The sequence below is a fragment of the Cydia amplana genome, chromosome 1, assembly GCF_948474715.1.
Source record: "Cydia amplana chromosome 1, ilCydAmpl1.1, whole genome shotgun sequence".
In the NCBI taxonomy this organism is placed as follows: domain Eukaryota; kingdom Metazoa; phylum Arthropoda; class Insecta; order Lepidoptera; family Tortricidae; genus Cydia; species Cydia amplana.
This window is the reverse complement of record NC_086069.1, coordinates 7,720,622-7,735,349: the sequence shown is the minus strand read 5'-3', so window position 1 is coordinate 7,735,349 and position 14,728 is coordinate 7,720,622. Positions and strand designations below refer to the sequence as shown.

The 14,728-nt window shown below is 38.9% G+C and overlaps 2 protein-coding genes across 2 annotated transcripts; both read left to right on the top strand.

Annotated features, from left to right (window-relative positions):
* Positions 1-311: 311 nt before the first annotated feature.
* LOC134652865 (deoxyuridine 5'-triphosphate nucleotidohydrolase) lies at positions 312-3,361 on the top strand. The gene is made up of 3 exons (XM_063508066.1): positions 312-492; positions 595-731; positions 3,108-3,361. Exons 1-3 carry the CDS (start codon positions 389-391, stop codon positions 3,308-3,310), a joined length of 444 nt encoding a protein of 147 aa, XP_063364136.1. The 5' UTR covers positions 312-388; the 3' UTR covers positions 3,311-3,361.
* Positions 3,362-8,241: 4,880 nt separating this feature from the next.
* On the top strand, positions 8,242-11,654 carry LOC134662854 (RNA exonuclease 1 homolog). Its single transcript, XM_063519173.1, has one exon. The coding sequence runs from the start codon at positions 8,306-8,308 to the stop codon at positions 11,540-11,542; it is 3,237 nt and encodes a 1,078-aa protein (XP_063375243.1). The 5' UTR covers positions 8,242-8,305; the 3' UTR covers positions 11,543-11,654.
* Positions 11,655-14,728: the final 3,074 nt, after the last annotated feature.

Sequence of the window (14,728 nt, the reverse complement as noted above, 5' to 3'; positions counted from 1 at the left end):
GTCGCGGTGCCATTGTGTGTTGAGGCTTTTAAACTTATAAATGGTTCATATGCAAAATGAGTGATTAAATTTGTGTCTCAAATAGTTTTGTGAGTTTTGACAGATGTCAATTGCAAATAGGCACGGCACGCCAGGCACGGCTTTGCCGCCAAATTATCAATCATCTTCATTTTTCTGTCTGTTCAGTGTTCACTTGTTCTGCTTGTTCAGTTCACCTACTGGCTACTGGCTTCTGCTTTTCGTTATTAGTTGAATTACTTGAATTTTTTTCACAATTTATAATTACCCCATTTCCAAAAAGCGAGTTCGTAGGATTTTCTCAAGTTAATATCTTTAATCATTGCAAGTAAACCTGTCGCGCGTTTTGAGATTTATAGGATTACTTAAAATGCCTGCTGAAACACAGCCTATCCTAAAATTCACACGCCTAAGTGAACATGCTTTCGCTCCTTTACGTGGTTCCGAGAAGGCTGCTGGTTTCGATCTAAAGAGGTACACTTGTTTTATTAATTGGTCTTGTACATCATTGTTTTATGATTTTTTCACACGTGACGAACGTCCACTTATTATTATTCTTAAAATTCTCTGTTACAGTGCATATGACTACATAGTTCCTGCTCGCGGCAAAGAACTAGTGAAGACCGATTTGCAGATTGAACTGCCCTCAAGGTGTTATGGCAGAGTGGCCCCACGCTCTGGCTTGGCGGTAAAAAACTTCATTGATGTTGGAGGTATGTTATATAGTCCGATAGCTCGTTTTTTTATTTGGGATTCCTAGCTGACATGTAATGTTAATAAAACAGTCACATAATTCTAAAGCAGACTAGGCATTGTGTCTCAAACTTTAAAATTCATATAGATTTAGATTATAATATGAAATCCGTCAACATGCCATGAATGTGTATTTTGTTCACGTAAAGGGGCCCACTGATGATCAGTCCGCCGGACAATATCAGCCTGAGGGGACTGGGCCCCTTAATATAATGTTGTCAACCCTTAAATGCATGTTTTTTGTTTGTTATCATTTGTAAAGAAAATTGTATAAATATATTAACACTTTTAGTGCCAAGGACCTGCAGGTTGTGTTCATTTTAATATTTAAAACTTTCGCGTCTTGAACACATTAACTCACATTTATGATGACCAGTGAAACCTGTGTCGACACGTCAGTAAATAAAGGTAATTAAATAAATTTCGTGATAGACCTGCGTATAAATGTGAGTTCATATGTGATGTGTTCATTTTGTATTGGAAATGGGGTGCTTGGCACTGGGTGTTAAAAATTCAATTGTTACTCCTAAATCATTATTAAAAGTCACATAGGCTCAATTCTATTTATGTATATCAGCGACAGAATAATGTATAAAAACTGAAGGCTGTAATAAATTATAACCATGACTTTCTAATACGGTCCAAAATCCAAGTCCTTTTTAACATCACCTTCAACAAAAACCTTTATTCAAATAAGAGCTATTAATATGTGTAACACTGTTTTTCCCAAAAAAGCATGCTTTAGTTAGATTAAACAAATAATTAACTGTGTTATTCATAGACGCGTTACTGGCCTGAATTAGCTATGAATCATCTGGCATTTTGAATAATGTATTTGTAAGAAAGGGATAAAACATAATTTAACTAAATCAGGACTGTGAACTTTTATGAAAAAGGGGGTATATGCAGAGCTGGGCGCCGTTAATCAAAAAGTTAATTCGTTAATCCGTTAAATGAAAAGTTAACTTCGTTAAACGTTAAAACGTTACTTTTCAAAAGTTTTAACGGAAGTTAAAGTTATTCATTAACTCGAAATCGTAAATATACGCAATAGGAAATAAAACTAGTAGAAATAATCATAAATTTTGACGCTCGGTCTCGAATATTATTAAAGTTTGAGACACCCTGCCTTGGTGTGAGTAGGTACTTAGGTATTAATGATTAACGGACTTAAGGAAAGTTAACGGAAGTTAACAAGTCCGTTACAGGTTTTTAAAGTTAACCTGTTACTCGAAAACATAACTTCGTTAATTAACGATTAACGGACTTCTGCCCAGCTTTGGGTATATGTAAAGATATGTTTCAACTAAAAATCCAAAACAAAGTTGTAGTTGTTGATGTGTGTATTTTGAATCTTTATTTTGACATATCGGTGTATTCCCATCTGTGCCTAGTGGGGACAATTGGAATACACCACCAAATCAGAATTGTATGTATCTTGGCAATTTATGTGGGTGGCTAGGCCATAATTGAATGTTCTGTATCGTGTCTCATTTTCTTAAATTTCACACATCTGCCTCATCTTCCTAGCATTTGACATGGCTAGAGTCTAGGTCCGCTAAATCTGATCCAAACAATTGGTGTAGACAGCAGTTTTTACACACTTTTATTTAGCTTGACCCTGTATATACCTAATTTTTTGTATATATATATATGGGGTTTCAATCTTGTAACTTAACCACTTCCAGGTGTCTCATTGAACTGACATTTCGCATACTTCCATATTTGCGATGACAATGCAATAATATGCTAACATGGAGCTGATCTGATGATGCAGTCGGAAGGGAACTCTTTGATGGGAAAACCTAAACACATTAGAGTTTATGTTTTCCCATCAGTGTTCCGTTTGCACATGCAAAGTACAGTCGGCAATAAGTGTGTATCAAAAAATATTTTTGACTGTTACATAAGGGCTCTTACAGACGAGCGACAGCACGCCAGCGACCGCTCACGACAGCAATCGGCGACCGTCGCAGGCGTTCGCCAGCCACAGCTGGCGACTGTCGCCGATTGCTGTCGCGGGCGGTCGCTGTCGCTCCTCTGTAAGAGCCCTTAGAGACTGTTATCTGATTGACCTTCCAACCCAGAGGGCAAATTAGGCCTTTTATTGGGATTAGGTATGTTTCCTCACAATGTTATCATTCACATAAAAATTAATGGTTTAATGTAATTCAAGTTCTGATTAAAATTAGCATCCATTACTGCTAGGCTATCAGTAGCGTTACCAAATACCAAGTAAATTACCAAATTAGTGCAATCAATTTTATGGGTCTATTATGGTCTTCATATCCAATATCACTAGTGAAAATTCATTGTTGCTTTTTGTCTTGTTGTAGCTGGTGTGATCGACGAAGACTATAGAGGAAATGTTGGAGTAGTGCTCTTCAATCATTCCGACCAAGATTTTAAGGTGGCTAAAGGTGATCGAATTGCACAGTTAATTTGTGAAAGGATTTACTATCCAGATCTTGTTGAGGTTGGGAGCTTGTCAGAGACAAAGCGAGCTGATGGAGGATTTGGGTCTACAGGAACTCAATAAAATGATAAACATAAAACTGATCTTCATGTGATACTTCTTTTTTAATGTTTAAATATAAAGTCTATTTTTTTATTCGGTAGACTAAAATGACATTTCATAGTATGAAATGACATTTTATGTTCATACTATGAAATGTCATTTTAGTCTACCGAATAAAAAAATAGACTTTAGTTATGTAAGGCATTACATTACATTTAATTCATAAGATGTTTCATTTAATTCCCAAATCAAATTGTTTATTTACCAAACACTGGAATAATATCACATTTTAATTTGTTCAAAATTATGTAGAACACTCGCGAGTTCAACTTTCTGTGGAGGAGTTATAACTGATGGGAATGCTGAAACAGGTTCCTTGCTTCTTATCAAGAAAGGCTTCAGAAAACTTTTAATTTTATTTTCATTGTGAACATTAAAATCTGACTCTGCTTTTTGCACTAGTTTTTCTATTAAGTCAACATTGCTGGTTAGTTGAATAATAATGTCACCAACTGTGTTAATTTTTTTAGAGAGTATAGTTATATCGCTGCGGTATTTACTGATATCCTCCGAAAGAGCAGATCCACACTCGCTGTTCTTCATCTTGATCATGTGTAAGACACTGGTTAATTCTTCAAGGCGTGTCAACATATTGTCAATCACATCCTGAACTGTCTGGAATCCACTTGAAAGATCCAGCTTAATGTAAGCTGCATAATCTTGCACAACTTCTTCGACCATTTTGCAATAATATTTACACTCCGAAGTCAGGATAACCGTACTCGAAAAAGCTAACAATTTTATCCAACACATCTGTCAAAAGTTTTGACAGTTCCCTAAAAGAAAGCGGAATCAGATGTAAAACTTTGTTGAACAACTCCATTTCTTTCTATGAAACCATGGCAAAAGTGAGACTTCTTGCTGCGAAATATACACGACTGCTACCTTCATCACATTAAAGTTCTTGTGAAACAACGTATTTTGAAATATGAGAGGGGCTGACCATGACATTATTGTGAACGTTAGATTGTTTTGGTGCCTGAATTCATAGCTTAGATCTGATGATATCAATAAAAAGCCATATTTATAAACATTAACGATTGTTAATATTATTCGTCGCTAGGAAAGAAAACATGTTAAAATGCTTCACAGTCTCCACACACCTTGTAGCTTTGTAGTGTTAACAGACGACCGCACCGGACCACGACGTTGGTGTGGTCATAATATCTCGGTCTCACTAGCCGTAACAGACTACCGCACGTATCGATAGTGTGTAAAGGCTTCGTCACACAGGCGCGTTTTCCAGGCGGGGCGTGAGCGTTTTATATGTAAAGGCCCCAGTACACAATGGGCCATCGCCGGCCACTCCAAGGGACGCAGCCATGCGATAGAATGAGATAGCAATATCACTTGCTCCCTCTAACGCATAAATGCGTCCCTTGGCCGCATCTTGGCCGGCGATGGCCCATTGTGTACTGGGGCCTTAAAAGCGGCACGCCTCGCTCACTCCCCGCCCGGAAAACGCGCCTGTGTGACGAAGCCTTAAGGCCGTAACATAGCCGTTTAGACTCTCGGCTCGCGGCGCGTCTCGTGGCTCGCCTCGAGCTACTGATTACACTCTCAACTCGTGGCTCGTAAGCTCGTCGAGCTAATATATTTTAAACACTAACAGCACGGCATAAGGTTTATAACCGAATGACAAGCCAAACGCGAGTGTGAACGCAAGCGCGCGTCCCGCGCGAGCCCCTTTGGCTCGTGCCCAAAAAACCGCTCCTCCACGCGAGCCAGGCGAGCGCGAGACGAGCCACGAGCCCAGCGCTTATAGCTAATTTAGACTCTCGCGTGAGCCACGAGACGAGACGCGAGTCCACCGCTTACACTCGCGTTCGGCTTGTCATTCGGTTATAAACCTTATGCCGTGCCGTTAGTGTTTAAATTATATTAGCTCGACGAGCTTGCGAGCCACGAGACGAGCCGCGAGCCCACCGCTTACACTCGCGTCTCGTGGCTCGCGCGAGAGTTTAAACTTGCTATTACACTCTCGTCTCGTGGCTCGGCTCGCGGCTCGTCTCGTGGCTCGCGCGAGAGTCTAAAGCCCCCCATTCACACTCCTACCTTGTAGTCCGCCTCGTTGGACTACAAGGTAGGAGTGTGAACGGCACGGAGGGTTCCGCACCATCAACAAAAAATAGAGCAAAACAAACAAAAAACGGTCACCCATCCAAGTACTGACCCCGCCCGACGTTGCTTAACTTCGGTCAAAAATCACGTTTGTTGTATGGGAACCCCACTTAAATCTTTATTTTATTCTGTTTTTAGTATTTGTTGTTATAGCGGCAACAGAAATACATCATCTGTGAAAATTTCAACTGTCTAGCTATCACGGTTCGTGAGATACAGCCTGGTGACAGACGGACGGACGGACAGCGAAGTCTTAGTAATAGGGTCCCGTTTTTACCCTTGGGTACGGAACCCTAAAAAAAAAATAGCTCTTCTGCTATGTATTTTCTTGTTATTGGATAAAAAAAAAAGAGCGTGGAATAAGAATCTGCTAAAAATTCGCCAGAGAGCGTCATATTTCTTAAGTATTGGTAATAAGACGAAACGAATTTAATACAGAAACACACCCAATTAGAAGAAAAAAAGGCACGAAATTCAAATTTTGTATCCGGGAAGTCTAATTATCGCGCCTACTTTTTTCAAGTTTACCGGCTTTTTCTTCTGACAAGGTCGCTGTGCCAGAGTATAGCATTGAAATGACAAATTCTATGCCTAGATTGCTATTTACGTCTGTAGAGAGCTTTATTAATATACTTGGTCAAGCAGATCTTTCAGTAGAAAAAGGCGGCAAATTTGAAAAATGTAGGCGCAAATGGATATCGTCCCATAGAAAATTTGAATTTCGCGCCTTTTATATTTGCTTGACCAGAGCTATAGCTGGTCAAACCAAATTGGCAGTATATAAATAAGAACGAAAAAACTATACTCATCCTTTTCTTTTGGGTGCTAGTACTAGTGTAAGACAAAGCTGATTCTCTCTGTCTATGTTTGAAATAAAACAGTCCTTTAACAAACTTTATAATATATAAGGGTATGCGCGCACGGGCAACTTAGTCGCCAGGCGACTTATTTGTCTCTTACGACAAATTAATCGCCTCGTCGCCGTGATGCGCGCACGAGAGCGACAGCAACACGACTTTTTTCTACGCAGTCATCAACATGGATTTCGAAGAGACGGCTGTGGTCGTTGCACTCGTATTAAAAGAAACCGATGAAAACGTCGAAAAAATCTATATTGGGTGCATCCATTATGACTATGTTGTTTAAGTTAAATAAAGGATTCTACTTAATAAATAATTATTACAAAATATATAGAGGTCTCCATTCCACTTCTTCAATTAGCCTACTATTGTCGATTATCATCTTCTACGACCGGAATTTTACTTCATATTGAATGCGGGCGCGTATCCGTACACGTACACATACAAGCTCTCGCCCGCGGCGATCGAGTGGCATCTGAGGGCCTACCGCGAACCACGTTCGACGTGTTGCCTCCCTGTCACACTTACGTACGAACTTACAAGTGCGACAGAGAGGCAACACGTCGAACGTGTTTCGCGGTAAGCCCTCTGGCCGACCGGCGACTTATTTGTCGCCCGTGCGCGCACTAGCATTTAAACCAATAGGGAAGGAGACAGTTGCCCTAAGTCTATGGGTATGCACGCACGGGCAACTTTTGTCGCCGCGACTATTTTGTCTCTCACGTCAAGTCTATGGGTAGTATGGAAGTGCGCACACGTAGCGACGCGACTCCCGGGAGACTTTTTTGTCCGCGGGTTCGGAGACAAGGGTATGCACGCACGAGCAACTTTTGTCGCCGCGACTATTTTGTCTCTCACGTCAAGTCTATGGGTTAGTATGGAAGTGCGCACACGTAGCGACGCTACTCCCGGGAGACTTTTTTGTCCGCGGGTTCGGAGACAAGGGTATGCACGCACGAGCAACTTTTGTCGCCGCGACTATTTTGTCTCTCACGTCAAGTCTATGGGTTAGTATGGAAGTGCGCACACGTAGCGATGCGACTCCCGGGAGACTTTATTGTCCGCGGGTTCGGAGACAAGCCCGCGACGCAACTGTCTCCTTCCCTATTGGTTTAAATGCTAGTGCGCGCACGGGCGACAAATAAAGCCCTTGCTACACGGTCGCCGACAAGCCTTCTAACCGTCTGTCCTTGGTCTGACCTTGGTCAGTTTTGGTCAAATTTTGTTGGAAACAACTGTCTACACGGTCCGTCCAGACCAAGGCCACGCGGTCTGAGGGGCTTGTCGGCGACCGTGTAGCAAGGGCTTTAGTCGCCGGCCGGCCAGATACCACTCGATCGCCGCGGCGAGAGCTTGTATGTGTACGTGTACGGATACGCGCCCGCATTCAATATGAAACCGCATTAAAATTCCGGTCGTAGAAGATGATAATCGACAATAGTAGGCTAATTGAAGAAGTGGAATGGAGACCTCTATATATTTTGTAATAATTATTTATTAAGTAGAATCCTTTATTTAACTTAAACAACATAGTCATAATGGATGCACCCAATATTGATTTTTTCGACGTTTCCATCGGTTTTTTTTTAATACGAGTGCAACGACCACAGCCGTCTCTTCGAAATCCATGTTGATGACTGCGTAGAAAAAAGTCGTGTTGCTGTCGCTCTCGTGCGCGCATCACGGCGACGAGGCGATTAATTTGTCGTAAGAGACAAATAAGTCACCTGGCTACTAAGTTACCCGTGCGCGCATACCCTAAGGCGGTTTTTAAAGCTATAACACATTACCGCACCGCACCAAGGTCACGGTGCGGTAATGTGTTACGGCTTTTAAACGAGTCTATTTTTGTTTCAAAATTATTATCTGTGGTCAAACAAGTGTCAAATCAGATACATTGGTTCGAGTGAATCGCTGGGGCTCTAATTTTTGGTTTTATGTGTTTTATTCGTACTAATTGAGAATTCATTAAATAATGCTACCGTCTACAGGCTACTTTAAGGGAATCAATTGTCCATTTTATGATAGTGGTTTATGCGAGCGACCTTATTGTCATTTTCGTCATGTTAAAAAAGAATTGCAAGGCACGTCGAATGACGGGATCGAAAGTGGAGCGATTCTGCAGAAACTTGTGTCGGCGGCGGTCCAAAAGGTTCTTCAGCAGACTGATACCTCGCCTTCGTTGCCAAAATCAGGTGTTGTGGAGAGTATAACAGAGCAAAGCAAAGCAGCATCAGTACCTAAGGCTACATATAATCCAACGCCTATCGCAGAACTGAACAAAATTAATGTAGACCTAGAAACTATCGATGATGTCAATGACCAGAAGAAGAGGCATATTCCAGTCCCCTACACACCAAGGAAACCTGCTAGTTTACCCATTAAAAGATCTTTTGATAGTGACAATACATCAAAACCATTTGTATTCATACCACCGCCTCTTAAATACACACCAGGTTCTACTGAAAGTATACAATTAGATCAATATACACCTAAGGGCACTGTAGAGTCAACAGAGAAGTATACACCTGGTGTAGAACCTGAACTGCCTGAGTATTCTCCTGCGGAAAATCAGAATTCAAGTAAATTAAACTACATTCCGTCTGATAAAAATGTTACCAAGAAGAAAAATATACTGGAATATAAACCTGCCAAAGTAGCTCCCAAACCAGATGTTCCATCAGTTACCTACCAGCCCACGCCTCGCTCCCTGGCACCATGTTTTTCCAGTGATGAAGATGAGCCAGACACTAAGAAACCTAAATTAGTTAATGACTTAAAGGGTTTTGATGATTTAGAACCAGAGTTTGATATATTGGATCAGATATTAAATGAAGAAAAACTGACAGATGATGTGAAAAAGAAATCACTATTGGATGATACAAGTAAGAAAAAATCTTCAAAGGAACATAAAGAAAATAACCATGATGAAGCTTGTAGAAAAAATAAAAAATCACCAAATAAACTTGATTCAAAGAAGTCATCACGGGAAAAAAGCAAAACTGAAAAGGATAAGTCAACTTCTCATGAGAAACATAAACATGACAGTAAGTCAAGTAGTTCTAGTAGAAAATCAAGTCACAAAAGTTCTAGCAAAGATAAAGACAAAGAAAAATACAAAGAAGATAAACAAAAAGATAAGAAACACTCTAGTTCCAGAAGCAGTGATAGAAGTTCAAAACATTCAAAAACTTCTGATAAAGAATCAAGAAAATCCAGCAGCTCTACACAGCATAAAAGCAGTACTTCTGAAAGAAAAAGTAAAGAACATAAATCTAATAGAAGTTCTAAGACATCAAAAGAAAAACGAGAAAAATCTGGACAGGACCATAAATCTATCAATGGGTTTTCAGATAATGATAATGATAACAATGACATTTCAAATGATAACATTGATTTTGATCAAAATGATGAGGAGACATATCTTTCAGAGTCAGATGAGGAAGCAATAGCATTAGAGTGTAAAAAAATATTTGAAGAGTATGAACCTACCAAAAAAACTCATATTTATGAAGACTTAGAAAATAAAGTGCAAAATGATTGTGAGGAGGAATATGTGCCTACTAAAAAAAGAATATCTCGGACACTGGATAAAAATGTTAAAATAATACCTAAGATTCCTGCAAAACCTGATTTTAAATTAAATGCGGCTCAAGCCATGGCAGAGAGGTTGGCCAAAATTAAAGAATATCATGCTATAAAAAATAACTTACAGCCATCTAGTAATGAACAAAACATCCCAAAAGTAGATTTTACTCGGAATAGTTCAAACACAAGCACCAAGATACGCATTGCACATGTACCCTATGCATCAACAATGATGAATGCAAAAAAAGTTTTACCACCCAGTCAAACTGTAGCTAAACAACAGCCTTCAACCAGCTCCACTATAGTTCAAACTGTCAAAAAAGGTGTGCAAAGAGTTGCCCATATGCCTAATGAAAAATTCATCGATAGACCTGGAGTTCTTGAACCACTTGGCTCAAAAATACCTGCTAATATAAGATCTACGTATTTAAATATGATGATTGATCAGTGTTTAAATATATATCTCTCTGCAGTAGATGCTTACGCTCGAGCTCAGCATGAAGAGTTAGCCACTAGTAAAAAATGTTCTACTGTGCAAATATACAAGAACTCTGCTGTGCTAACAATTAGTAGGCTCAAAAAAGAATTGCAAGAATGCAAAGGAGTAAAAAAATCAGGAATAGACTGTAATTTGCAGAAGTTACCACAGGGCATGTCAGGGCAATCTGGTAACGCTGGCTCATGGAGTATAGAAAATAAGAATAAAAAAATTATAGATTCAAAGGAATTTAATGGTGCAAAACTATATAACAATGTAAAAAAATGGGTGCTAATTGAAGAACAATTACAAAGTAATGGTTTTCCTAGGCTTCATCCAAATGGAAAGAAAGGTGCAGCTATAATTTACGCACAAAACAAACAAAAACCACCTGTGGGAAATATAAGAATGTGCTGTAGATGTAAGAAAGAATTCATGATAGATAAAAAAGGTTTTGCAGTGGTTAAAGAAGAATGCATTTACCATCCTAATAATAAATATAGAGTCCGTGGTGAGGCTCGTTATCAGTGTTGCAGCCAAGATGGAATGGCTGATGGTTGCTGCGTTGCTCCCAGCCATGTCTATGAGTACCTTGATTACGACAATCTTAAGGGCTATGTAAGAACACTACCACCTGAAATGACATCAGATGATTATGGTGTTTATTCATTAGATTGTGAAATGTGTTACACTACACACGGCTTAGATTTAACAAGGATTACAGTTATAAACTCGGCTTGCAAAGTTGTATATGAAACACTTGTGAAGCCGCTTCATCCAATAATAGATTATAATACAAGATATTCTGGAATAACTGAAGAACATATGGCTGAAGTGAAAACTACTTTACTGGAAGTCCAGGCGACATTGCTTACTATGTTTAATAGTAAAACTATACTTATAGGTCATAGCTTAGAATCAGATTTTAAAGCTTTAAAGCTTATCCATGACACTGTCATTGATACAAGTGTTTTGTTTCCTCATAAAATGGGCCCACCATATAAAAGAGCGCTAAGAAACTTGTCCTCTGAATATTTGAAAAAAATTATTCAGAATTCTGTAGATGGACACGACAGTGCCGAAGATGCCATGGTGTGTATGGAGTTAATACATTATAAATTAAAAGAGGACTTAAAAACAAGATGATGTCAATATCTTGTATACTTTCAAAATATTTATAAACACATGTATGTATGTGATAATATTCGAGACTTAAGTAGTACAGTGTTATTTATAATCAATAGGTGTTTATAAGTGGCATGGGTGAATACTTTTAATAAAAATTAAATGTTGATTCATTTATTACAAAAGACAAAAGTGGAAATTGTAAACTACCTGTTGATATTTTCCCCAAGAATGTACTTTTTTTAGTTTGAAGATTGAATTATCTAAGGATAGGAGGTATTTATCTAGACTAGATAGTAATAATTATACTATTGATTTTGTAATTTAATGGTCTTTTTATAATAACATATTTATGAATACAACATGTTATTTTATTTTTAATTAACAAATATGGCTATTTGCATGCCATTTGTTATCAGCCTTTCTATATTCATGCATATTCGATAGATAGGCACGAACGAACGGACGAAGTGGTTCGCGGTAGGCCCTATCGCGAAGCACAGACCATAGATAAATATAAGTAAAGAAAGAGTGGTAACTCCATACACCAATTTTCTTAGCAAAACGCGAGTTATTTCGTAGTCGACATCTAGCGTCAAGTAGCGGACATTATCAGTACTGCTAGTTGACAATAGATGTCGCGGCAAACAAAAACTCTAATGCTGGACAATTTTTAGCTAATGTGTGTCAAAGGACTGTCTCATTTCAAACACAGAATCAGAACATGATATGTTCTGTGGAAATAACTCTCGTTTTGGTAAGAAAACTGATGTATGGAGTTACCACTCTTTCTTTACTTATATTTCTCTATGATACAGGACTGCAATTTGTATGGGAACTGCGACGGCGGCGTGCAGAAAGCTACAGAGAGGCATTTATATCTGTCAATGGAGGTAACACGTCGAATGTGGTTTACGGTAGGCCCTCAGTGCAGTCCGTCTCTACCATGTCTCTACCGACTCTACCCGCCCTAACATGAGGAGGTTTGATCAAGTGATTATGGTCATAGGATCTTCCTCGCGTTGTCCCGGCATTTTGACACGGCTCATGGGAGCCTGGGGTCTGCTTGGCAAGTAATCCCAAGAATTGGCGAAGGCACTAGTTTTTACGCAAGGGCCCTACCATCTGACCTTCCAACCCAGAGGGTAAACTAGGCTTTATTGGGATTAGTCCAGTTTCCTCACGATGTTTTCCTTCACCGAAAAGCGACTGCTAAATATCGAATGATATTTCGTACATTAGATCCATAAAATTCATTGGTAGGTATTAGCCGGGGTTTAACCCGCGACCTGCGGATTGCAAGTCGCACGCTTATAATTACGGTCGTAGAAGGCTCAAAAGTGAATTGCAGAGGGGTCTTGTTATACTGGTCAACCCGTTTGCCAAGAATATAGAATCTGTCAACAAGCGTTGACAGTTACAACTTTAAAAAGCCCGGCCGTATCTCGTAACTACTTGTGTGTTGCTTTACATTGCGGGCCGAATTATTCTATATACCTAGTCAAAATGTTCATTGTATTTCTAAGCAAAATATATTTCAATATACTTCTTAGGTCCTATCAGAGATGTGAAAAATACTTTATAAAAAGTATTTAAATACAAAATACAAATACTTCCTTGATATACTATTTCAAATACAAAATACAAAATAGTTTTTGAATTTGTATTTAAAATACAAAATACGAAATAGGTATTTTCAAAATACTTTTTAAAAATACAAATACTTTGCGATAAAAGGTACTCTGAATAGTGAATACCTAGTCTGAATTAAAAAGTATTATTACTCAGAATATCCGAATTGAAAATACTCTCTTTATTCTTTGAAAACAGTGTGTCAATCAGTCCTCTATCTAAAGTGCAAATTTCTAGTTGTTTGCTCATATTAACCGGAAGGATGGATGGATGATGGTTTATAACGGACAATTTTTAAAAGCATTAATTTAGATTTGTAATGTTTTACAGCTGGTATAATGCCTCTCGTTAGTGTGATAAAAACGTCCCGTTTGTGTTTCATCAGGGCAGAAAAGTTTGTTCTCCTCTCGTACCTTGAAACCCTCGTAACACTCAAGATTCCACTTTTTTAACCACTCGCTACGCTTGTGATCATGTGCGACGTTACTAAACAGATTCAACAGTTCGGTGTTAAAAGAATGAGAGAGTTGCCAGGATTGTAAGATCAGAAGAGATTGTAACATACATTACCTACTATAAAGTATTTTGTATTTTGAAAATAGAAAATAGGTCCCAAAAACTATTTCAAATAAAATACAAAATAGTTTTCTTCAAAAGGTATTTAAATACAAAATAGGTATTTTGCATTTTAAATACAAGTATTTCAAATAAGTCACATCTCTGGGTCCTATGCTAACCACCGTTTATCGAACGAGCGAGCGAAGCGAAGTGAAGTTCTTACATTCAACTTGGAGCACACGGCTGGCTAGGGGCACGTCCCGGCATTTCGATGTTTTTAAGCTGAACTATCATAGAATAGTTTGATACACAATAACTTAAGTAAATTTGTTCTAATTTAAATGAAATTGGGTAAACGTGTAGTTGAGGGCATTATATTATAGTCATTAAATTATGAGCAGGCTAGATCAAGGGGTTATTGAGCTAGAAGAGCTTAGAAAAAAGCTATTTGTAAGGGGTCTTGCTATTCTGGTCATCTTTTTTGCAAGAAAGTATGGTCGAGTTTGGTATCAAATGAAAGTGCTCGGCTTATATATAATATTGTTTTAATTTACAATTTAAAAAAAATGATTTAACATTTTACGAACCGCGAGTTCTCAGTTCGGGGCGAACTACTAGTGATATTGGCCCGTATTGAATTTACATACTGTATAGGGGCCGTGCGCGTTGGAGGGTCTGCCATCTTGTGGCCTGAATCGGAAACATAATAAACATGTACATTGACACTTGACGCCAAAGCAAGCGGTAAATGGCAGCAATTTACCGTTCTCGTACGTTTTCTTGTGCATAGTAGGTTCTGCCATCTTGTGGGCTAAATCGGACACATAAACTTGACATTTACGCCTCGCGCCAAAAATCTGACGGCTCCTGTCCTGTGCTGCCCCCTACAGTTCATGGACGCTCCCTATATGATTCTGTGCTTGCAGTTTATGTTTAATGTAGTAGGTAGGTAGGTACTATATACTCACATTGCTAAAATCATAACCCTTCCCGTAGTCTAAAGTCTGTCAAGCCATT